The 27,657-nt window shown below is 39.3% G+C and overlaps 1 protein-coding gene across 1 annotated transcript in view; it reads right to left on the reverse strand.

Moving 5' to 3' along the window:
* grik3 (glutamate ionotropic receptor kainate type subunit 3) overlaps positions 1–27,657 on the reverse strand; it is a 158,276-nt gene that overhangs the window by 41,949 nt on the left and 88,670 nt on the right. Inside the window, exons 7-10 of the mRNA XM_079895075.1 lie at positions 25,273–25,416; positions 21,275–21,382; positions 13,594–13,707; positions 854–1,057 (exon numbers count right to left, since the gene is read on the reverse strand). Of these exons, the coding sequence (XP_079751201.1) occupies positions 854–1,057; positions 13,594–13,707; positions 21,275–21,382; positions 25,273–25,416 (570 nt within the window). The remainder of the gene's footprint in view (positions 1–853; positions 1,058–13,593; positions 13,708–21,274; positions 21,383–25,272; positions 25,417–27,657) is intronic.

The raw sequence follows: 27,657 nt of genomic DNA on the forward strand, positions 1-27,657 counted from the left end.
TTAAGGATGCAGGTACTAGTGAGTCTGAATCAGCAGAAACAGCATATTTGTTATTTAAGGTGTTCTTCAGTCATTACTGCCTGAAAACCTTCTTTTTTTTTTTTTTTTTTTTTTACTTCTTTATTTAGTAAGTAAAGTACGTAACTTAAAAAAAAATCATGGACATGATTTGAAAAGATTAAATGGTCCTGTAAAAAGGACACTTGTGCTCCTCGAGATCAAAAATGAGAGCATTGGAAATTAATGGGAGATAATGATTTCATCTAGTGGAAGCGTTTGGTACTGCAGCCAAACAAAATCTTACTAAAAGCTCATTTTTTAAAAATATTAAATGGTTCAAATTTGGAACACAGCCTGTTTAGATTTATAGCTTTGATTTTCTTGCAGTTTTAGAGTAAAACGTGATTTTGAAAAATGTATTTCATATAAAAATTTTAAATAGTATTTTTGTGCATTTTTCATAACAATACACCTACAATTCAGTTACTTTTTTAAGTTCACTCTTTTAACTTTTTTTCACTTGAGAAATTATCTGCCAAGTGTCATCTTTGAAAAGAGATCAAACTTAAGTATGTGTTCTAAAGAATTCAAGATTTACCATAGTTTAAGTTAGAACTTTCATTGTCAGGTCTATGCTCAAAAAGTGAATAAAAGGATTATAAATACAGCGTAACTATGATTTTTTTTATATAAAAAAAATCCCCTAAAAATACAAAATATTAAATAAAAAACATCAAACTAAAATATAGTACATTCATTTCATTGACAAAAAAAATAAAATAAAAATGTTTGTCATATTTGACTGACACGTGAAGAGCACTAAAGGGTTACTACTTTGATGCTGAATACTTACGTGTTCCATGAGTTCCTTTATCATCCCATTCCACTGGCCTTTATCGTCTTGAAACCCATACTTTTCATCCTGCACCAGTTGGATCACGTAGGAGAAACCCAGAATGCTGGCCAACTCCTTAAGCAGGTCAACACAGAAGCCCTCAAAGCGGTCATTGCCGACGAGTTCCTTGTCAGACTTCTTAAGCATGACATATGGCTTCTCCTGTATAAAAACAAAATATCAAATGAGAAGCAGCTTCAGAGTTGAGATTTCTCATACTGTTCACTACACACACACACACACACACCTAATCGAGTACATGTAAATACCACTGACAGCTGGCTCTGTGGGTAAAATGTTTTTGACATTATTCATAACACAAAATGTAATGTTTTTACATCGTTTATGTTAAAATTGAAGTGAGCAATTTATGTGCTACTAGTGCCACCAAACTGCAATTTGTTTGTCTGAATGGCCTGAGCAACATTGACTCACCAAATGATGTGATTGTGGGGCTGGACCACCTCAAACCAGTTTGAAGCTGGTTTGAAAACAGTAATTATTTTTGCAATCCTATGTGGCACCCCAAGTGGCAAAAAATGTATAGCTTAAAGTACAGTGTAAAGTAGTTTTATGATCCCACACCCTCAGACAAAAAGTACAAAAGCTGTCACTGGGACGGTACCCTACTAAAATGTACTCTTTAGGTACTAATCTGCACCATTTATGGGTAAATAAGGTAAAAAGATGTAGCTTTTGAGAGGGTACCACCCAAGTGACAACTTTTGAACTTTTTTTTTTCCATCTGAGAGTGTATAAAATGTCATTATTACAATCTGCATTTTAAGTGTGTAATGTGTAATGCATTCCCATGTTATTTTTCGAAAACCTAGACATTATTTTACTCTGAATGTTCCTCACAATTTGTATAGGTCTTTATTTCCACCTGCCTCCTGCATTGCCTCTCAATGAAGAAAGCTGTGCTGTACATGAAAGACCCCGAGATGTTGCTGGGATTGGCTCATGCAGGAGAGCTGGCATAAGGTACTCAAATGTTGGCTAGAGAGTGGGAGAGAGAGAGAGAGAGAGAGAGAGAGAGAGAGAGAGAGAGAGAGAGAGAGAGAGAGAGAGAGAGAGAGAGAGAGAGAGAGAGAGAGAGAGCATAGCCACGCATAGCATGCATTGGTCCTGAGGGGCTCTCAAAACTGAAGTGCTGTCCTGTTCTGCTGAGCCACGGAGATAAGCCCTTTCTACCCTGGGATGTTTACGAATAAAACATGTGGGCTGGTGATGTGATGTACATAGAAACACCTTCCATGAGCAAGACATTCCAAACATCCCGAATCCACAATGTAAGGCTTGATGGTAAGGCAGTTCCAGGAAGAGTGGTAACATTGGCCAAACCAGTTTTCATCATCACCATCAGTTACTACACACAAGATCCATTCCCATCATCTCTATCCATGGATATCTTTGCTAAATCCTGGCTGTAATAATCCCAATTTCAGAAGGCTACGGAACTGCATAAAGAGCATAAACTTGTACAAGATCTGTCTGTCTCCTTGCTGTTGGGCCTGGACCGGATTCGGAAACATCTGCAATGATGTTAAGTGCAATTCCTCACTGCAGAGATCCCTACTTAGTCCTCTTATACCACATGTGATTGAGATGCCCTTCCAAACCGTCCAGAATATGTCTTTTAAATTGCAAATTATACCACCTAATCTATGGATGCGTTATCATTATAACACTGAAATACTGTTATTATGGAAACATGTAAGTATCCCAGCTTGTGCAGGTTGCTGTACTTCAGTTTAATCTGTACTTTTAGTGGTTTAATAAGACATAACAACTAAAGCAAGCGGAGTCTTAAAGTGAGTACAACTGGGATTCTTTAGCAATATTCTTTATGTACCTTGACATCTAAGAGTTCCCCGAGCCAATAACGGGCTTTATATATACTGTATCGAATAACTCTTTGGACACCAGCCTTGCAACTGTCAAGACATTCCCAAGGAGTGATGGCACAAGGTACGACTTTGTTGTTTTATATTCAGTCAAAAAGGAGCAGAAGGACAGAGTAATGTTGCTGATTGACATATGCTAAATATTGAGCGTGGGCAAGCAGCACACATCATCAAACTGTACATTTTTGGTTTCTTGCTATCGTCCATACACATTTTCTGAGTGTTGAGACTCATAAACTACTGTATCTACCAATCAGGGGTGTGTTTCCCAAAAGCATTGTTAGTCAATTATGGTCGCAAATTATGTCGTTATCAGCATAGTTCAATGAGTCTGTGTTTCCCAAAACCGTAGTTCTAACGAACATTCGTAAACAGCATCGTAAAGTTGTGTGCTTGGAACGACAGCTCTTGAAATGTGGTTATAGAAGCAGAGTTTCTTGTTTGCATTACAAACAAGACTCAATAAATCATTATCTTAAGCCAAATAAGCAAGCTGACATTCAGTACAATCTATATAATTTATTTAGAATACATACAAATGTCATTTATGTATTTAAGTTTGTCAAGAGTGCTTAGAGTGCTTTAGTTAGTCAAAATGTGCTCTAGTGCGTAAGATCGAGCCTATGATTGAATCTGGAAATAAAGCAAAATAACTGCGAGAAATTTGAATTAGTCCTCAGATGCCATGTCCGTAATTTATAGAAAAACATGTAGCATTAATTCGATCTCCAACATATTCATTAAAATAAGTTATTACTCCACCACATGCGTGACACCATTAACCAACGTGGTTGAACAACCAATTTGCGACACTATGGTTTCGGGAAATAGTTGTGACTAGCTAGCTGATTTCTTAAATGAAAAAGTTAAGCAGCGAGTTATGTTGTTATATGGGAAACGCACCCCAGGCTGGGACTGAAAGTGGAACGAGAGGAACCAGCAATGTTCTGAGATGACATTCATTTGGACAATGGACACACAACTTTGTTTTTAGCAACAAAAAAGAAGAAAATAAAATTGTGATATGTCACACCACAAGTTTCATTCTGTGTTGAGAATGGTTCTGCTTAATGTTGACGGGTTACTGAGAAGGAAATTAGTCCTTGAAGAATCAGATACCTTGACCTTTGCCGTTTTTCATAATGGATACAGATAAAGATGTTTTAATGAAGCATTATGTCAGTTATTTCAGGATTGCTCTGTTTATTGCTTGCAGTGCTTCTGATCAAACTCACTTAAGCTGACCTTCACTCTCTGGGTTTCATCAAACATAATGTGACACCTTTCTAGTCCTGACATCATTTTTCATTTTAGTCAGAAAAGACAGAACAAATGACACTATACATGCAGGACAGAAAATGCAAAGTATTCAGCTGGCAGCAGAAAAGAGGACTAAAACTCCTGCACGTTCATCCTCGGATTGAATTTGAGAATCAGTTTTATTGCAATTCTCAGCCCTGTCCAGACTCCTTGATGATAACAGATGCTTTACAGTTTTGTGAAAAATCTTTCAAGTGGGATTTGTCCAGATCTGGGATCTGTGCATTTTTAAAAGACATGGGTTTTTCAATGCCATTACATTTGAGACCAGTTCTAGTTGTCACACTGGAAAGTTTTCCCAAGTACTATTTCAGAACTCTCAGAAACTAAGTAGGAACATTTTGAGTCAGTACAGAAATAGTTCAATTCCACAAATGTTTGCAATAGATGGCATACATTAAGACACGGTTCATCTATATAATAACGGTACAATTTAAAAAAAAACTGAACTGTTCTTGGGACAAGAATATTTGGACAAAACATCAGGTTGTTACACATGACATACTGCAAGTTGTCATGTTTTTTTTTTTTTTTTTTTTTTTTTTTTTTTTTTGTAATCTAAATCATAAGTTGTATCTGAAGTCCACTGATGAGCCAAAAAAATATGACCAGTTACAGATAAAGCGAATATTGTTGATCATCTCCTAATAAGGCCACATATTAAAGGTGCCCTAGAATGTGAAATTGAATTTATCTTGGCATAGTTAAATAACAAGAGTTCAGTACATGGACATGACACACAGTGAGTCTCAAACACCATAGTTTTCTCTTTCTTATTTAAATCTCGTTTTTGAAAAACACCCCTGAAAAACAGGCGAATCTCCACATAACACCGACTGTGACGCAACAGTCAGGATCATTAATATGTACGCCTCTACAAATTTGCATATGCCAGCCCATGCTCAGTGCCAGGCGGAACTGCGCAGCCGAATCATGGGAAGTTCTGCAGGTGAAGAAACAAGCGAGGATCATAGGGAAAATGGCAGATCTATCTATAATCGGATACTGCTACAGTTTAATTCGAAGTTGTTAGTTGCTCTGTCCATTTCACCACGGACTGTTTTTCTAACCTGGAACAATATCAAGCAGCCAGGCTTCTCTTGGCGTCTCAAACGGACGAAGGGGGCAATTTCAACTAACGTTATATTCCCGCAAGCGGTAAGTAGTGATTTTATTAACAATAATTTACACTGTGTTATCTAGATCCAGCGCGATATTGTTTTTTCCTCGAGAGACATCGTGGCTTGCAAACGAGCGAACGAAGCATGGCAGTTGCTCAGTGTTTGGATGTACAAATGAACACAAAAGTATTTTTTTAGTTCCTTCATCCGAGCCTCTGGAGAACCAGTTGGTTATGTGAATTTCTGATGTGTAATTGTTCAAGTTCAGACAGATAATCTTTCTCTCAAAGTCGTTCAATACTGTTTATGCATCAGTAGATCGCGTTGCAGTGATAAGATCTTCATTCACGCGATCAACAGGCTGTCATCTGCTCAATGCTGGAATAGATCTAAATACTTAAAAAACTTCTCATGATTCGTTAATCCCGATAGCTGTAATAGTAAAAACGTATAAAAGCTGTAATAGTAAAAGTTTTCCAGATAGCTCTACATGTAATGCCAGATATTTCATATGCAAGCATGTCAGCCAATCACAGCAGTGGGCAACAACACTGACGTCTCACAGCAGACACGCCCCTTCAAACAGAGTGTTCAATCCAGGGAATGAAATCAGGCTAGGAAATATGCCTTTTATTTCTAAATTATAACAAATTTTGATCTAAAAAACATACTAACATTATAAGGGCACCCCAGGAAACATTATAAAATAATAAAATAATCCATTCTACGGCACCTTTAAGGTCTGAGTAGATTAAAGGGTAATAAAACGATCAGTTCTCGTAATCAATGTGTTGAATAAAGGATAAATGGGCAGGAATAAAGATCTGAGCAACTTTGACAAGAGCCATATTGTTATGGCAAGGCCACTGGGTCAGAGTATCTCTGAAAAGGCAAGGCTTGGAGCCACAGACCAATCAGAGTGCCTATGATGACCCCTGTCCACTTTCAAAAGTGCCTACAATGGCTTTGCAAGCATCCGAACTGGACCTTGGAACATCGGAAGAAGGTTGCCTGGTCCGATGAGTCCCATATTCTTTTACATCACTTGGATGGCCGTGTGCACCATTTACCTGGGAAAGATGGCACCAGGATAACTGTGGGACGATGACAAGCCAGTGGAGGGAGTGAGAAGCTCTAGACAATGTTCTGCTGGGAAACCCTGGGTCCTGCCTTTCATGTGAATGTCAATATGAATTGTGACTTCTCCCTAAAGACTGTTGCAGACCAGGTATACCCCTTCATGACACTGGTGTTCCCTGCTGGAAGTAGCCTCTTTCAGCAGGATAATGAACCCTGTCACACTGCACACATTGATCAGCAATGGTTTGAGGAACATGATGAAGAGTTCAGGGAGTTTCCACGGCCTCCAAATTCCCCAGATCTCAATCCAATTGGGCATCTGTGGGATGTGCTGGACCAGCAAGTTCGATCCATGGATGAATCCACCTCGCAACCTACAGGACTTGAAGGATCTGCTGCTAATGTCTTGGTGCCAGAGACCACAGGACACATTCAGGGCACTTTTTTAGTCCAGGCCTCAACGGGTCTACACTGTTTTGGCAGCACGCAGAGGACCAACAGCAAACTATAACCCTAAAACAAACAGAGGTACTATATGGTCATACTTTTTTTTTTTTTTTTTTTTTTTTTTTAAACAGGGTGTTCTTTTCAAAAAAGAGTAAGAGTAACCCTAGCATCCAGGCCAAATTTTCCCACTGGCCTCTCCTATTCATCCCCATATATAAATATATGTATAACAAATTATTATTATTAGAATAAATTATTATTAGGCAGGTGGTCATAATTTATTGGCTCATCTGTGTATATGCTTAAACAGAAACTCAGTTTTTTAAAAATAAACTGAGTATTCACTGGAGATAAAAGTGTGACAACTAGCCCCAGTGTCTCCTATAAGTAAAATATAAGAAAATATAAAGCTACATTTTGTTTGTTGACATGAGATCTAATATAAAGGACATTTATAATTTAATTTCAATATAATACTGTTTATAATTTAATATGAAACATTATATGACTTTTTAGGATAGAAACGGACTCAGCCACACCGTCACTCCCTCAATCACACAATCATCACGCTCCACCCACTCGTTCACTTTTACCCGAGTTTTAATCACCCGCACCTGAACCTCATCCCCACTGGTTAAATACACTCACCTTCTGTTCCCTCATTGTCTGGTCTCGTCTTTGACTGGTTCACAGACCTGTTGATATTCACAGTGTGTTCAACTACCTGCCCTTCTAGGATCGTTCATTGGAGTATCCTGTTTTCGTCTGTCCTGTTATCCGGATCCTCGTCTGTTCCTGTCTCTGTCCAGTCTGCTGTTCGTCTTCCTCCTTCATCTTCAACCAGCACCATCCACCATCATCACCAGCCCGTATCTCTTCCACCATCACCAGCCCGGATAAGTCCCTTTCACGCAAACTGATTGAACTGCTTACCATTTCTACGATCCGCTCCTGTATCTATTACATCCTGCAAATAAACTGTGTTGATTGTTTATAATCCTTATCTGCTTCTATATGTGAGTGTGACAGAAGACCAGACCATCAAAGATGCAGAATACAGTGAGCGCTAGCGATGAACCATTCGCCAATCTCGTCCAGGCAGTTCGTCAGTCCCTGCTTCTGCAAACAGTCACCTCTTCTTCACAACCTGCCACGGACCATGGACCATGGCCCGTCCAGCGACATACACAGGTGAGGTGGAGGATTGCAGCGGATTCATTCTTCAGTGCACGCTCTACTTTGAGATGCAGTCCCACCTGTTCACCAATGATAAAGCCTGTGTGGCCTTCATCTCTCTCCTGTCGGGATGTGCTCTCCAGTGGCACAATCGATGTGGAACTAGCCAAGTCATCAAGTCACTATCATCTTTTATATCCCATTTGAAGGAAGTTTTTGGTCAAACTGTCTCACCTCTGTCAATTCATGATCAGTTGCTCACCATTCATAAAGGAAAGGAGTCCGTCAGCGCATATGCCGTACGGTTTCGTACACTAGCTAGTCGATGGAACAAAACTGCCTTGCTCTCTATGTTCTGTCAAGGTCTAAATCCTGAGATCAAACAACTGATGATCGTGCATGACGATGTCATGGGACTAGAAAACTTGTCAAAACATGTCAAAAGCCATCCACATCTCTCAACGCCTCAACGCCTGTTCCATGTCTCCTCCTTCGCTGCATCCTCTGCCCTCTGTTCCACCTGTCGCCCTTCCAGCACCTGAACCAATGCAAGTGGATAATTACCATCTGTCTTCTGCAGAGCATCAGCGAATGTTTCAGCACCATCTATGCCTTTACTGTGGGGGAGAGGGCCATTCCATCGCTAACTGTCCTGTCCAACCACCACGTCACTCTTCCTAAGGGTAAGAGCTAACCTTTGTCCATCCCGGAGCAAAAGGCCATGGAGGAATACATCAAGGAGGCGTTGCAACAACAGTTCATTAAACCATCAACCTCACCTGCCGCTTCCACCTTCTTCGTCGGCAAGAAGGACGGAGGCTGGAGGCCATACATCAACTATCACACCCTAAACTCCCAACTGTGAAATTCAGTTATCCTCTTCCTCTGGTCCCCTCTGACCTGGAACATCTGCATGGAGCTTGTATCTTCTCGAAGCTGGACCTGAGGAGCGCGTATAACCTGGTGTGCATCAGAAAAGGGGACGAGTGGAAAACCGCCTTCATCACCCCGTCTGGGCACTATAAATATCAGGTGATGACATATGGCCTGTCCAACTCGCCTTCAGTCTTCCAAAACTTCATGAATGAAGTTCTCTGTGAGTTCCTCAAGTCCCTTGGAACATCACCACCAGGTAAAACAGGTCCTCCAGCGCTTGAGAAAACATCACCTCTACCTCAAGCTCGAAGTGTGAGTTCCACACAACCTCTGTCCAATTCCTAGGTTACGTCAACAACCCCCAGGGCATCAGAATGGACCAGAGGAAGGTCAAAACCATCATGGATTGGCCTCAACCTATCACGGTCAAATAACTTCAACGTTTCCTTGGTTTCGCTAACTTCTACTGCCGATTCATCAAGAGTTACAGTCTCCTAAGCTAACCTTTCTGCTCAAGCATCAGCCCAAGTCTCTGTCATGGATACCATCAGCCACGGAAGCTTTCAACCACCTATGAGAAGCGTTCAGCACCCAAACCCCAGCCTTCCTTTCGTCGTTGAGGTGGATGCCTCATCCACCGGAGTTGGAGCGGTGCTTTCGCAGCGGCAGAGTGAGCAACAGCAATGCCTCCATCCATGTGCCTTCTTTTCTAAGATGCTGTCCCCGGCAGAGCAAAACTATGATGTGGGAAATCGTGAGCTCCTGGCGATGAGCTCACCAGAACCTGAAATACCTTTGAGAAGCCAAGAGACTCAATCCTCGTCAGGCCCGTTGGGCACTTTTCTTCACTCGTTTTGACTTTTTAGTCACCTACCGACCTGGAAGTAAGAACTGCAAAGCTGATGCCTTATGTCTCCATCACACTGATCCCGAAACTCAACCTCTGGAGACTATCCTCCCTCCAGCCATTGTGCTAAGTCCCATTCAGTGGGCCCTTGACGAACAGATTAGCCATGACATGCTCACTGTACCTGCTCCACCGGGAGGTCCAGAACAAAGGGTGTATGTACCTACCAGCTGTAGATCGTTCCTTCTGGACTCAGCACATTCCTCTCTGGGCTCTGGACACCCAGGTAGCCAGCGAACCCTCTCGCTCATCCGTCAACGCCTCTGGTGGCCGTCCATGACCCAGGATGTCTCCCGACTGCCTTTCCGTAAGCTGAGTCCCTGCTACATAGATCCATATACCATCCAGAGGCAGATCAAGTCACCAACCGGTTAAACCTACCCCCAAATCTTCGCATTTCTCTATCATTCCATGTGTCCCTTCTTAAGCCTTTCACTGACCCTGTGTTACCTTCCTCCACAGACTCGGGTGAAGAAGTGGTGCCTCCTCCTCCCGAGCTCGTCGAAGAAGAACCCATATATCGGGTACGGGCCATCCTCGACTCTCGACGACGGGGAACCTGCCTGGAGTACCTTATTGACTGGGAGGGGTACGGTCCAGAAGAGCGTTCCTGGATCCCTCGGGACGATGTACTCGACCCCACTCTCCTCACCTCGTACCACCTCGAACATCCCTACCGTCCCGCTCCCAGAGGCCAAGGTCGTCACCTCCTTCGGCCATCAGGAGCCGACCGTGGAGGAGGGGTACTGTCACGGACTCAGCCACACCGTCACTCCCTCAATCATTCAATAATCACGCTCCACCCACTCGTTCACTCTCCCCCGAGTGTTAAATCACCCGCACCTGAACCTCATCCCCACTGGTTAAATACACTCACCTTCTGTTCCCTCATTGTCTGGTCTCGTCTTTGACTGGTTCTAAGACCCGTTGATACTCAGTGTGTTCAACTACCTGCCCTTCTAGTATTGTTCATCGGAGTATCCTCTTTTCGTCTGTCCTGTTATCCGGATCCTCATCTCTTCCTGTTTCTGTCCAGTCTGCCGTTCGTCTTCCTCCATCTTCAACCAGCACCGTCCACTATCATGACCAGCCCAGATCCCTTCCACCATCACCAGCACGGATGAGTCCCTTTCACGCAAACTGATTGAACTGCCTACCATTTCTACATTTCGCTCTTGTATCTATTACACAAGTCAGTGTGCTTTAAATGAAACCATGGATAATGGGTTGAATTGATACAGAATGAAACAGAAAGCAAAACTTTGTAGAAGCTGTCCAATTATCGTGATCAAAAAGTTTGTGTGGCCAAATATTAATAATACATAAAACTATAACAGTTGTTACCATCTGTTCTAAGTCCTAGTCTGTAATATTCCCTAAGATTTGGTAGCAAATCCAATGTTTTTAATACTCTCTCCCTTTTCTTTCTGCATGAGAAGTAAGTGAAAGGAATCAGTTTCAGTACATGGAGTAAGTATTAAAGTTTAATAAAAGCTTGGAAATGTTAAATGATTCCTTCATCATTTGAGCAATTACAACAGTCTAAAAGTTTCTGGATGTTTATTTGCAATAATATGATCATATTATATTTTCACCTGGTCCAGAATATTAGATTAGGGTGAAGGTCAAACTTTGGCTATCTCAGCACCTGTTTGTGGTATTTCTGAAGGAAATTTTGGGATGTTGAAACACCATAATTTCTATCTGTCATAATTGCTATGTGTGCTAGGTTATTATTCATTCGTATTCAGAGTTTGTTTTTTGTTTTTTTCACTTTTGGCTGACCCTTATTCAATACCCCTGTTTAATGCTTAAAAAGGGAGGGGAAAGAATCGTAATATAACAAAACCCATCGCAACTAGAAAATCACTGATTATATCCTATCAAGACCTTAACTCATAATTATAGCCTTGCAGCTCAATCCACATTTAATAACAGTGTTTATCCCTGTTGATAACTCATATGCTTGTCCAAAATAAGTCCACACAGGCTGTTGTCAGTACCCAAAAATCCCAAAACAATTCTGCAACATACATAAATGCAGCCCTCGCGACATCTGTGAGAATGCAGTGTTGAATGCAACACACTTTCATTTTAAGATGTGTCATTTGTGCTATTATCTGGCAAATTACATTGGGTAAAGCAGAATTTCACCCAGCATGCATCTGCCTGTAACAGCAATAAATTAAGGCTACATGTCTATGATAAGTCTATGATAAATCTCTGAAAATATCTTATGGAGGGAAACCAAATTGGAATGGGTCAGTGGCATTATCCAATACTTGAGCTGATGGGATTACTTAAGGTGCCTGTACAAGGGTTAGTCGTACAAGATTATTACTTATTTTTAGGGCTCAATAAATCAAAATTTTTTATCAAATTAATTGCATCATTGGCATATTAAATAATCAACTGAACTGCAGTTAGCATATAATCAATATTTGAGAAAAACTGCGCTGTGTTAAACTAAAACAATTCAAAGACATTACATTGTTTTGTTGCAGACAAAAAAAGATCATTGATCAACAATATTCATTACAAAAAGTGGCTTTAGAAGTCAGTTTGTTTGTTTTTTGAACATAAGCCTAGTCAGTTGCTATCAAACTCCACAGCAACAATTTTTCGCAAATGAGTTCAGTATGGCCTACGTTTTGTCTATTTACACTGCCTTGTTGGCAGAGGCTATTTACACTTACTCTACCATCGTCTTTTTAAGCCAGACAAAATTACAAACGAAACACAGAAGTTACAAAAGGCGGGTGGCATCAACTGTTGACGAGTTTGAATCCACCTTTTTCCAAACTTATTCTTCTCCCTTTTCCCATTGTATATCAGCTCGGACAGGCGTGTTTTTTTTAAAATAAAAATTAAAATAGTGGAAAAATTAAAATAGTTTCCACTAATATAGTAGAAATAAAGCAGCTAACGGGTATTTAATAGTAGGAATAAAGTGTTTATCGGGTAGGGTTAGCAGTACAAGTATAAGGTGGCATCCATTTATGATTTTAATAAATATAATCATATACACTGAATATCTTGTTATTACTGCATACCGTTTTATAATGTACTATAATACACTGAGGTGCAAGTAGTATATTTGCACTTAGTATGAAGAACTAATAACGCTATAGTGCAAAGAAAACACTGCTATTTTCAATTGGTGTAAATAGAATTTAACACAATTTGTACTTAATGCTAGTAGCCTCTGCCATGTTGAATGTATAGCCATGTTTAATTGATAGCCCACACACACACACATCAGATGCAAATCCTTGCTATTTTTTTTCTTTCACCATAAGACTTGGTGTGAAGTAAAACACAGCTTAACTCTGAAAAACACATCTCAATTCTGAAAAACACATCTCAAGACTTAATCTGTGTGGCCTGCTTTTATAAGTGTGGTTTGCAGACTTGCAAAAACGTTGTGCGGTCCCATAGTAGAGAAAAACATTCATTTTGTTATTATTATTTTACATTTATTTTTAAAATTAAAATTATAAAATTTATTAAAAGCGAGTTGAGAACTAATACTGGCTTCAATTCAGAATTATACTTAATAAAACAGTCAGGCGAGATGGTTGAGGCTCAAACTTTGTTTCAAACAGGGGAAGACATCTTGTTTTGTTGATTCAGCCAGGTCAATTTATTTCAAGGACTGAGTCGCTGAAAGGGACAGAGTTATTTTGCATTTCTGTGAGAGGAAAGGAGAATCTGGAGCATATGCGTTTCATTACTTGAAAAGCAGCCCAAGTTCTGACCTGAAAAGAGGTGAAGAACACTAGAAAAGAAAGTGAAATTTGGAGAAAGACAAAAAAGAGACAGAACGAGCTCTCTCTTTCACACACAGCATCTGGATGGCCTTACCAGGATGGTGGTGATGACCAGCGAGCGGTTGGAAAGCGAGTCTGTGATGTTCATGCCATTCTGTCGTGGGACCTCGGTGATGTTGAGTCCTCCAGATGCACTCCACTTCCCCACCTAGAAAAGAGGAGATTTATGCAGTCAGAGCGTGTTTCCCGTACCTGTGTGACCCATCCACATCGCAATAGCCCATCTGACTGCATTAGCAGCCTGTGTTGAGCTCTTCCTGAAGCATTAGCTGATTGGCTCTTCTGTTTTTATGCCAATAGTGCAGTACATGAGTAGCTAGGCCCTTGCATACACTCTGAATACATTAACATAGAGGAAGGGCAATTCCACCAAAGGGGATTGCTTCTCAATTCAATTTTGCAACAGAAAATGTTTAACAAAATAAAAAGCAGAACTTACGGCATGAATTAGTATCTGATAACACTGTGGCGTTATTAAAGGTGTTATACTTTTCCGGTGTTCAAGTACTCATATTGCATCTTAATATGCAGGATCAACTATAAACAAGCCATTGGTTTGTTAATTTCTCAGCTGAAAAACTGGAAAGTCTGAGGAATATTTCTCAGAAAAAAAAAAATATATATATATATATATGTCTTGTTTTCCAGTAAAAATGACTAAACATCCTTAAATTTACTTGACAACCAAACTTCCAGAGGATCATTTCCAGTGAATTTCAGTGAATAGGTCCGCGCACAACCTTGTGTTCAGTTATGAATCGCTAGAAGATAATAACCCAATGCAAGTACGCCCACACACAAGTGCTCATGGCTATGTTTACTTGTGAAAAGTATACATCTGGACTTTAAAAATGAATCATATTTATCACTATATGTATTTTCTCAGAAATCATCTAGTTCATACTAAACCAGTATGGGAAGACACAAAAAGTGTCTAAGTGGGTTACAATGCAGTGTTGTTGTATTTTAAACCAAATAACTAGATATAAAATTTTATATATATATATATATATATATATATATATCAAGAGATATGACTCAATATTAGTTTGCAGGCTGTTTGTTTAACTCTGCATTGGGACCAATCCAGCTGATTATCCATCAATTAATCTATTTCAGCCGGAGTGCTCTATCTGCCTCCAGGGATATTAGAGACATTAAAATGCTTGCCGTTAATTAAGGTACAAACACACACACACACACACACACACACACACACACACGTTTACTTAGCTATCTAAATGGGAAATATTTCATATATGTAATGGTTTTTATACTGTACAAACTGTATATTCTCTCATCTTACACTAACCCAACCTCTAAACCTACCCATCATACACACACTCTCTCTCTCACACACACACACACACACACATGTCTGGTTCACTATCTTTGTGGGGACTCTCCATAGAAGTAATGGTTTTTATACCGTACAAACTGTACATTCTATCCCCTTACACTGCCCCTGCCCCTAACCCTGCCCATCACAGGAAACATTCTGCATTTTTACTTTCTCAAAACAACTCATCCTGTGTGATTTATAAGCCTTTTGAAAAGTGGGGACCGCTGGCTGGTCCCCACAATGTAGGTGATGTAGCGTTTATACGCCCACGTATAAATATAATTAATTATTATTCATAACGAATTATGATCAATAATTAATAATTTAAGTATTTTCAGAATTTACTGTAACGGAATCAATAATATGATCATTTATCAGTTCATCCAATGAACAGAAGGCATAAACAATTATTAACTCTAGGAAATATAATATCTTCCTGGCCAAGAAAGAATAACCCCCTAACAGTAAATTAAGAAATAGGGTAAAAGCATAGGTAACTTTTGATCGAAGTTCAAGACAATAAATTTGATAAGCACATACACAAGTAATCTCTTTTCAAATACAAACAATACTTTATTGATTATATACTAACTCATAACTAACACAAACAAGACTCTATTGATTATCCTAACAACTAACACAAACACACGCGCACGCATACACACACATTCATACAGGTTGCAGAAAGGAAGAGAGTAATAAAGAAAGAAATACAAACAGAAGAATGAGTTTGGGAAGAATGAGTTTAAGGGTAAGAGGAAGGAAATTCCGAATTTCTATATGCACTTGTAAGACATGACCTGAACGAACCATCAATCATTAATTTAACCCTTCTATCGTTTCTTAGACAGGTTATTACATTTATCAAAACACCAGTTAAGATTTTAGTCTGGAGGTAGTCTACTTGCGTTTCCGTTTGAAGGTTCCCTTTTGTGGGGTAAAAAGGGTGTTTTTCGGGGTCCGTTGGTTGATCTCCTCGTGCTTGGATAGAGTTTAGGGAGAACCAGTCGCGTGGTGGCTGGAGGATGGTTGAAGGTCTTTGAAGTTGAAAGCGTGCGTTGCCGTGAATCGTGGACCGAAACTTTACAGCAAAACTTAACTTAAAACCGAGACTTTCAATCGGAAAAGAAGAATAACACAAAAGAAAGAAAGAAAATAAGGTACGGAAAGGAGCTAGATGACTGGAATTGAATTTAACCCATATCTGATCTTAATTTGGGTTGATCTGCTCGTCTGTTAACGTTACATGGTTACTAAAACCATCGTCTGCCGTCTCCGTCTTTGTTCTGCACTCGTTGAGAGCTCTTCTGTATCAGAACATTTTGAACGAACTAACTTTTGAACTCCGACCTCCCCGACGCTCTGCGCTGGTTTTTTAAAGGGTTTTTTAAAACAAAAAAGGTTTGTTAGGCTACTCCTACAAATATGTCATGACTGCTGCTTTGTTTGCAAAGTCATAAATCATGTCTTCCCTGGGGGGTTTCTCTAATGAAACTAAAAGACCAGATGCAACAGTTTTAGGCAGGATTTCTACTTATCAGAATATGAAATATTTTACACAGATTTAATTTCAGTCATCTTGCTAGTTGTGTTCGTAAGGTAGCATTGATATGAAACAGTACACACTTCATTCACACACCTAACAATTATACCAATTACATGAATTATATGGGATTAAAGCATATTAAATGGACACATATATCATAGAAACACATAGAATGATGTCTGATGTTTATAAGTCCATTGAAAATTGTTCTTGAATGAGTTTTATGGATTTTGATATGTAAAAGTCTTTTGGTGTGTAAAGTGTATGGGCTTGGAAACACCCTGAGGTCATGGGTATTTCCTGCTGAAATCTGTTTGTCTCTCTCATGGGACCAAGATGGGGTCTGTTAGCCACAGGGGTCATGTGACCTCTTGTTAGGGCCCTGAGCAGTAATCATCTCTAAACCGATATGTCTTGCAAAACTATCAAACGTTGACCAGTTCTTCCTTCAGTTAACCAATAAAAGTCTTTGGTTAGCAGACTTTCTGGAGACTGTGAATGATTCATGGTTGGGTAAATTGAATCTGGAATGTGAGGACTCTTGTGTGAGACCTTGGTCTCTGTCTTTCTCTTAAACAGTCAGCGTTTTGTCAACAAAGCTTGGTATTGACCAGCTATTTGGTTAGTGTTGGGGGGTGTAATTAGTCAGGCTGGTCGGCGCCTGGATCCCGTGACAAGATGGATGAGGATAGAAGTCCTGACCAAATCTTGAATTAATATTCTGTTTGAATTAATATTCTGGAAGAAGATTATTTTGTGGTTGGTTTTCTACGCATTGTCGTTACAGTGATCTCAGGTTTTACTATTCTTATGGGGACATTTGGTCCCCACAATGTAATATAAACAAGGGCACACATACACACACATACACACACACACACACACACACACACACACATATTAGGCTGCATAGACAAGACTGCAAGACATATTAGACTGCATAAATTAGGTTAGCCGGAACCGGGAACACTTCGTATAACACCTGATGTACCCGTTACATTATAAGACAAATGGCATCTACGCTAATGTTAGTCTTTCTGCTTATTCCGAGGTTTCCGTATCCAGACCAGATGGAGGACCTGTGCCTAGACACGACCACAACACATGATGTAGTCAGCCGTATCCGGGCCGTATCCAGACCAGAACCTAGACACGACTACAACGCATCCCTGAAGTGTCAGCTAGACTCTCATCGAAGGCCTCATCGACACGACAGGCTGATAGGCACTGATCCTCAACAAACCCGTCTCCATACCGGTGTGACTCCGATCTTCAACCTGCCAGCGGCAGGACGAGGGAGCCCGGTGGAACCGCAAGTCCGAGGGTCTCTGGTGGAGCTGAAGGTGGGAGGAGCCAAGACAGAGTGGACAGGTCGACAGGCTGAGATGGAGCGAAGAGGTCGAAGGCGGAGCCGTAGGATCCTCTCGCACTGACTCTGCTGGTGCTAACAGGACTTGCGGCTCGACGTCATAGCAGAGCTTCCACATAGAAGACGCAGGGCTGTTAACATCCGGCAGCAGCTGGGCTGGAGGACTGACTGAGTTCTGGGGTGATGGAGGTGGTGAGGATCTTGACAGAATGACAATGAGTAATACACAGTCTATACAGTCATTTGTACTGTTCAGGAACTGTGATGATGATGAAGATACCAGGTGGGATAGGGTGGGAGTTGTTAATTCCTCACTTAAGTTGATCAGCAAGTCCTCATTCTCCGTATTCATGACTCCCTCGTCCACTGATGTCGTTGGCTCACACCCCTGGCCTCTTCTCCTCGAGCTCTGGCTGACGTGTGGGCGGTAGCTCTCTGTCTGCAGGGGGCACACACGAGTGCTCCGCGGTCGAGGGTGAAACGGGCTCTGGGTCTGGCCGTGTTCTGGGTCGGGGCGCGACGCTCTCCGGACACCTGATGATGTCTCTTTCAGTCCAATCCTGTGGTGTCTGGGAGGTCGATATGGTGATGGAACGTTGCCCCGATCCAGAAAAGGATCCTTAGGGTCACATCGTCTAGAGAGCTGGTGGCGGCAAGCCACATAATGTCCTTCACAAAAAAGGTTAGGGCTCTCCTGAGCCAGGACGATTATTCTTGCCCTATCATTCATATTGGGTGGTCCGATCTTCTGTCATGATTGGCTTTGACAGGAAGACCAAGACAAAGAGATCAATATACATCTAGTTTAATGAAAGTTCTCCAAGCAGGCAGGATAAACAACAACCATAGCTAACGGAGATCGGACAAAGACAGAGTGAACAGGAGGAACTAAATAGCAAACATAGAGGATGGTAATTAATAGGACACAGGTGATACAGATAAACTAATGATGGTAACCAGGGAGACAGACTAGTGGCGGGAAACTGGAGACAAACATGTGACAAATGACAACTAACTGAAAAGTCAATGACCACAGTGGTGACACCTTGATTTTGCAGTTGCACAACTCTTCTGATGACTGTAACATGCTTTTTATTTAGAGTTTTTTTACTGTAAACTTTTTTGTGTATGCCGTTGGGTCACTGTGTTTTCACAGTATGCAAGTGTTGAATATACAGGCATTTGATAGGCCTACTATACAATATTCAGTAAAATACTCTACTTGCAGTGCATACGGTATACGATTTATTGTATATTGTAGGCTACTGTAAGTTGTCATTACTATACTTTTTTACATACAGTAATTTCAAAATTTGTTTACTTTGTTACAATAGACTTTTTACCTGTAACGGCATGCTTTCTGTGTACTCCATTTTTTGATGTAGTGTCTAACGAATGATCTGTAGTCTTTATAATATTGATTTTGAGCACAGATAAAATAGTTTTGAGGATATTGTTTGATTTTTGCCAGAAGAGTCAGATGTTCCCTGAACTCTGAATGTGGTTTGAAAATGTGGTTTTGTGTTTAAGGTTTTGAGAAAGTGAGTGATGGTTTCAAGAAATGTGTTTTAGCAATTCAGAACTTGTTTTAAAACAAAAATGAACCATCACTGAACTTACTTAAGCTGGACTGTGATGCTATTTTCTTCTGGAAACAAACTTTGTTGCATTATTTTCCTGTTATCGCTGTGAAGCTGCTTTGAAACATTCTTTATTGTAAAAAGCGCTATATAAATAAATGTGACTTGACTTGACACACACACACACACACACACTAACCCGAGTCCTAAACCTACCCATCATACACACACACACACACACTAACCTGACCCCTAAACCTGCCAATCACACAAAACTTTCTGCATTTTTGTCCCTAATGGGAGGTTTTTGGAGATTTTGTCAGGTTTTTGTCACTTCTGGGTACAAATTTGTCCCCAAAATATAGTTAAGTACACACACACGCAGTCAGTCAGTAGAGGGAGTTGAAATAGTTGTACTGTGAATAATCCCTCTAATATCAGCACATAGCGAATCTGAGCAAATTTAGCGAGTTTTGCACAAACAATCCCCTGCAGTGAGAAAAAGCAAGTCTGGCATACGGACGGTTATGCGGAGGTTTACAGTAATAATCTGAACACTTCTCTCTATCTCTGTCCTGCTCCAACACAACTGCTCTCATATTCATAAAGCCCAAGAGCGGCAGATCTCAGAGATACACAGGTGTAATAAACCCCCGATAACACGCTCACCTGCTCAAAACCCAGCGTACGCACACGACTGATTCAGGGAGATGCACATTTCACATGATATGCTACGCCACGTTATAGGGTGATGTTTCATTTCATCAATTCATCTAACATGATTATCAGGGGAAGGAGAAATATTCACGTTGCCGAGAGGAGACTTTCTTGCCCTCCTCAAAATTAATACAGATTTCTTTTTTTTACCAGTTTATTCCAATCTAAACTGCTCAATATTAAAAAGTTAATATACATGTTTGTTTGTTTTTATGATCATATCTGAACGTCTACAGCTAGAACAGCTCTTAAATGTGTGGCTGTTACTGGGAATTGCACTGATTCCCCACTGAATTATGGGTTCTGTGTGCATGTGCTGCTGAATAAGAGCGGGAATTTTTATATAATGATACAGATTTTGTGGAGGTGTTTGGTGCTGTTTGTTTACTTCATTTTTTGGCTTCTCAGACAGTGTGTGCACAAACACACATTGCCACAGTGTGATAGTCAAACTTATAAATGAAAACTCAATGATTAATAACAAAAAAAAAAAAAAAAAAAAATAGTGTTTGTCTTGCATTACTTGCACTTCTTTTCACAAAAGCTACTATATTTATGTAGCTCATTAATGCACAAAAGCATGTGTAACTTCAGCTGGTCATTAACAGAGGATTGTAATTAACAGTACTTTGTACACTAATCCAATTTGCTTTATGATCCACTAACTTATGCATTTGTTTAAACACCTCATTTGCTTCCTTGTTAGGAGGTAAATTAAACGTAAGACACAAATTGCTCTTTATTTGCACAGGAATGGTGACCATATGAGACGAGGTACAGGAGGATTCAGTGCGCTAGACTGAGAGACCAGAAGGTTATTTGAAGGGAGAAACAATCCTTTTTCAATGACACATTTTAGTTCTTTGGCAGCATGAAAGATTCTGGTATAATCGACTATGCAAATGAAAAGTGACTTATTACACACTGTTTAACAGCCGAGCATTAGCAGAAGAAAACCGCTTTTAATCATTTATCCCTCCTACTGTGTAAAAAAAGCATAAAGACATAGCAAGCACGTTGTTATTATATATTGTATGTGCTTTGTTTGTTGAGTTATGCTGTGTGTGATTTGAGACGGTTGCTGTGTGTGTGTGTGTGTGTGTGTGTGTGTGTGTGTGTGTGTGTGTGTGTGTGTGTGTGTGTGTATGTGTGGTGGTTTACCTTTTGAAGGCCGTCCTCTTTAAGACTCACGATGTCCAGATCAAAGTCGGTGCGCAGACCTGTAGTTCTGTTGAAGCACAGCCGTCCCGTCAGGCCATCCCAGTGAGACTTCAAAACACACATACACATTTCAACAATTAAAACACACCAACATTCAGATTTAAATGCCATTTCAATCCCAATTTGAATTAAATTGAAATCAACAAAATGATGCAGATTTGTGGAAATTCAGTTTCTCAATATGCATGAACATGTTATGTTATTCCAAGAAATATTGGAAGATAGTAAAAATCAACACTGAAATGCTACCTACAATTTCCATCAATTAAAACACTGATGTGCACCATTCAGAAACATTTCACTGAAAATGCCATTTCAATCCCAATTCAGTTCTCCAGTTTTATTTTTAATGTTGTGTTGTGTTGTGTTGTGTTGTGTTGTGTTGTGTTGTGTTGTGTTGTGTTGTGTTGTGTCATGGAGTTTATGTGAAAAAAGAAGAAGAATTATTTTTGGATTTTCAGTTTCTTAATATAAACTCCACATTAAAATGTCATGGGACATTTCCAGAAACATTATTACAAGATATTTAATATAAGAAAGTCAATAATTTTTGCTATTTTTAAGTGAGATAACACTTTACTTAAAGCCTTTGCATTATGAAAGAATAAGGTCACTCTCTAGTTTGGGGTCCAGTTCTCACTATTAACTAACTATTAAACTCCGAATTACTGCTTATTAATAGTCAGTGAGGTAGTTGTTAAGTTTAGGTATTGTAGGATTAAAGGATGTAGAACATGGTCATGCAGAATAAGACATTAATATGTACTTTATAAGTACTAATAAACACCCACTATCAATATGCATGATAATAAGATTCTAGATAATAGTGTGAATTGGACAATAAACTAAAGAATTGTAATGCATAAATATTGCATCTTATAATGCACTGTATAGTCTCATGAATAATTGTAACCCGTTATAATACATTATAAATACTCATATATGTATTAAACATACCTTTAGAATAATGCATTAAAACACATGATACACAACTAATTTCAGCTGTAACAAAGAATCTGCAAATACTACAATGCATTTTAACTGTGGTTACAATTTTATGAAAAGATATCATGCATTATAACAGACATTATGTTTACGACTTTATGATGCATTATACATAAAGGCTTAAAGTGTTAGTGAATGTGATTGATATTTTGTGATATTGTGGCGTGTTAAATGTTTTGACGACACAATTTGCTTTAAAGAAATATGTCTAAACAACCTGATGAAAATGTACTCTTCATATTAGGGAGACAATAGGAAAAATGAATCAAAATGAATGATGCAGCCTAATGTATGTTTTGTTGGACTAATGAAAATCGACTGTAGTGTGACTTTTGAATTGCAATTCAGTAAATTCCTCTTCCTGCCATTTTAATTCATATTCCATTTCAACATCCTGCGGTGTGTGTCCAAATCCATTCAAATTTTCACTCATGAATTGAAAAGAAGCCAGTTTTTTGTCCAAGTATGGTACACATACTTGTGAGTGCAAATACATACACTCTCACACACACACACACACACACACACACACACACACACACACACACACACACACACACACACACACATCCAGCTTCTATTTCCTTTTTAATTACATTTTACATCCCAGCGCCTCAGACACATCTTCCCCTAAGACCTCGTCCTAATTAACGACCATCTCACTTTCAACAATCTCTAGAGACGCAGAAAAAATTACATGGCAACTCCTCCTCTCCATTCCTCCCTCGTTCCTAAAGCTTAGAGCTCCGCCCTCAAACAACATACACACACACACACACACACACACACACACACACCGATCTACAGCCCTCTCCATAACCTCTTCCAAATGAAACACCTCCGCTCTCGTTCATGAGCGAGGACATTTCACTGCGAGCGTGTGTTCTTCTCCACATCCCTCGCTTCTCTGTCCTCTCGTCCACAGAGCTGTGTTCAACAACTCTAATCTGCCTATTACGAGTCCCAATCAAAGTCTCTCTTGTGAGCTGAAATAAGAGCTGATTATGACGAGCACATTTGCGTGCGAAGCACACGGTGATGAGAAAGTGGGACACTGTGAGTTTAGTAGAACAGAACCAACTCAAACTCGCTGCAATCAACGTCTCACTGCACTTAAATGAGGCAATTAAAATGTACGGTGAATGGGTATTGTTTATCAGGTGAGATCCACTGTTAAAGCCTCTGAATAATGATGCAGTGTTTATCAGTAGTACAGAGATAATTAGTGAAGGTGTTTGGACACAGTTCATGTATAGGAATGTGTCTGGTAAATATACATCAGAAAGAGCATCATGTTTTTATTTATTTAGCAGAAATATGGCACAGGTGCACTTTTCAGTAACACTTTACCATAATTATACAGTAATAAAGTACTTACAAATCATTTGAAAACTATTAGTTTCTAGTTAATTCATAGTTTATATATTAGCTTATATCATATATTATATTATATAGTGTTATTATATAGTGTATATATAGCGTATAGTATGGTATATACTGTATATCAATAGGCTATATACAAATATATATAATAGCTCTTCATTCATTGTCACTGTAATTAACAAAATGATTATTGTTTATTTAGCTCATATACCATATAACGAGCTAGATAATGCTTTAATTGTTAACAGCTTATTAAAGATATAAATTATGTACACTATTTTATACCATTAGTAAAGGAGTTGTTAATGGTTATTGGGAGTAAATAATTCAACATTAACGATACATTAAACACACACACACACGCACAATCCCTCATCCCCCAAGCCCAAATGTAAGTAATTGTATGTGTTGTAGAAAAAGAAACATGCAAAAGTTCTCATGAGATTACGTTAAAATACATCGGTTAGAGTGGATTAGGATACAAAGCTTAAAAAAAACATTACATTAACTCTTTACATATGAGCTAATTAAACCAAAACATTTTCTAAATTACAGTGACAATGAATGAAGAACTCACTATGTACATAGGCTATTAATATACTTACAGTGTAGAGACTACACTATATTAACTATAAAAACGAATAGTTTGTGAGTACTTTATCACTGTAACGTCGAGGCAGAGATGAAGCGGAGAGAGAATCCACATGTAAGCACTAATTTATGAGAAATACAAACACAGATGGTCCAATCCGAGCACACGAGTATAATCCACACGGATGAGTCAGGAACATAATCCACAAACGAACACAGCGAAACAATAAACCACGACTGAGTCCAAATCACAGGCAAACAGGGAAATCCAGCAAACCAGGCAGATGATCGAAACCACAACACGGAAACAAGAGAGAGAGAGTGACACAAACAAGACTTCGCAAAGAATGACTGAAAACACAGGGCTTATGAAGGCAGAGTTAACAAGGTAATGAGACACTGTTGAAAGTAATGACATATAATGAGTCCAGGCAATGGATTATGGGAAATGCAGTTTGTGATGAGACAGCAGTGGACTAGGGAGGAGAAACAGAGATCATGTGGATCGTCTCCATCAAAGCCTCACAGTCATTTCCTCTTCATGAGCCGACAGTTCATTCGGAAACGTTAGGCAGTTTTGATTTGTATGCTGTTGAATGTTGATGATCTTGTTAGCTTACATGTGCATTTTATGAAACCTAACCAGGAATATGTAGTAAATGTTTTATAAACGCAGTTAAACTGTCCTTTAGAGTGTGTTTAGCCTAACAACAGCCCTTCTAACATCACAGTAAACCATGGCTTCACTGCACTTATTGCTTTAATCATTGCATGTATATGGCAACCATCATATACAATGGATGCATTTAAAAAAAAAAACTTAAAACGAGCTTAAACAGGCTTCAGTGACATGCAGAGAAACTAATACCATGTTATTTAAACAATATCTTCTATATCTTGTCTTGTCTCTGGAGAGCAGAAGTGTTTGTGACAGCAGTGCCATGAGCGATTGTCATTACCTCTTTAATGAAACTCATGAAGCGTCCTCCGAACCTCCAGGGTTTGTGCCGATGACACTGCAGTGAGTTGACAGTCATCTGTGGCGCGTGCTGGTAGGAGACCGACACGATGTGGACCGCGTCGTACGTCAGAGCAGCATCTGTCTGGAATAAATAGGGGGGCGATATGTCAGCTGAAAGGATCTGACAAGCAGGAGGAGTGCAAGACCTGACCAGTTGACAACCTTGTCAAACAGCAAACTGGGCCAATGCTCAGGACCATTAGCACACTTGAATCCAAATGTAAGAAGACCTTTGATTCAAGTCTGATGCTGGGAGACGCTGTGAATGAGTAACATGTTGTTGCTTTTGCACGTGGTTCAAGAAATAGGCAACATTTTTATGTTGTTGTCGTGTGCCCAAATTTCTATGGTTTATACTTTTTGTTTTGATAGTGCATAAAGGTGTGTATGGAAGATTATTTCCACCACAGAAAAAAAAAAAAAACCTTTTTATATCTTTTTTTCTCAGAATTGTGTGATATAAAGTCAGAATTGCGAGTTATAAAGTCAGAATTGTGTGATATTGTGTGTTATAAAGTCAGAATTGCGTGATATAAAGTCGCAATTGCAAGACAAAGTCAGAATTGCGACTTTATAACACAATTGACTTTATATCACGCAATTCTGTCAATATATATAACAATAAAACATTTTAAAAGATAATTACATCTTTATTTCTCACAATTGCGAGATGAAAATTCGCAAATGTGAGATAAAAAGTCGTAATTATCTTTTAAAATGTTTTATTCTGTGGCAGAAACAAGCTTCCATAGGTGTGCAAACATGGCAACAAGCAAGTTATGATGACTCCATTTACAAATTAGAAACAAATTTAATTAACTAATTAATTAATTAATTAATACAAATTAGATGTTTGCACAGTTGGTGCAAACAAGACATTTTAGTAAGTGCATCATTGTGCATGCATTCATTGTTCTTTAACTGATAACTAGCATCTAAACATCTAATATTTTAAGAAGAACAATAAGTGTTAAGTCTAACTTTGTGCTGTGAAATATCATATATTTTTGATTGCTTATATTGTATAAATAAAATCTGACACCCCACTTGTTTTGCTGTGTTTGATTGCACATGGGTGAGACAATATAGTGTCAAGGTTCTAAATGTGACTGTGGCGAGCAGGACGAGGTCGAGGGCCGCGAGAGAGCGTGGCGTGATTACTGATGAGCGACACCTGTGAGACGCAGCGGTCTCGTATCTCTCACGGAGGAGCGGAAGCATAAAGGAGGAGCGACGACAGTGAAGAGCGAGAGAGGACCAGGCCTGGACTCATGTTGTGGTTTTTATGTTTTATTATGTGACAGCAGTCGTCCGTGAGGGGCTGCTGTCTTTTACTTTCGTTTTGTTGTTGATTTATTTTATGTCATTAAAGTCTTTCAATGTTCGCCGGTTCCCGCCTCCTTCTTCCCATAACAACGAACTGCGTTACACTGACCATTGTGACCATTCTTCATGGTAGTGTGACTAAGTTTTGTTAGCTAAAAAGTAGCCCAACTCTCTTTTATTATGCGCTGCTATTTCTGTTGAGTATTAGAAACATCAAACTGCAAACACTCCAAAAGTGGAGCTACTCGGTTTTGTTGTGAAGCTGTGGCTGTTTTTGTGTGCTATATTTATATGCATACTAATTATGTGGTTAGGCTAATGCTGTCCATAACTAATACTATAGTTTACTAGAAAACATTTATTTGATCTTTTTTTACTTTGATTGTGAAGAGTTGTGCATTTTTTTACTTGCTATTACCATGATCTTCACATGTATGAAACTATGGAAGAACAGTTGTGAATTTCAATGAGCAAATACAAAGTAGAATGAAGAGCTGCAGAGTCCGTTTTTCTTTTTTCAACCAAATGTAAATGTTTACACTTCACACAGATGCTACAGTTGTTAATAAGTACATTTAAATCTGCACTGCAACTCAAACTCAGCTTTCCTATTCAATAACCACTTTCATTATACAAATAATGTAATACAATATTAATAACTACACTTATTTGTGAAACACAACAGCAATATAGTGGTCATTATTAGTTTCTGTATAATTTGGTGGAGTTATTCTGGAGCCCTTACTTTGATGGACGAAGAAAAGGGAATCTATCGGCCGAGTCCATCAAGGAAGAACAGCACAAGACAACAACAGGAGAATCTTAGCTTCGGTAACCACTTTGACTGGAGTTAATCTCTTTCCATAACCTCTGCATGACCAAGTCATACTTCTGAGCCAAATCCCACAACAGGTTCTCATTGAGATGCACTCAATCTACGGCAAACAGGCTACAGCTAAACATGAGGTTTGTCAAACACGGCTTCCTTAAGTCTGTT

This window comes from Squalius cephalus (assembly GCF_949319135.1).
Source record: "Squalius cephalus genome assembly, chromosome: 15".
Taxonomy (NCBI): domain Eukaryota; kingdom Metazoa; phylum Chordata; class Actinopteri; order Cypriniformes; family Leuciscidae; genus Squalius; species Squalius cephalus.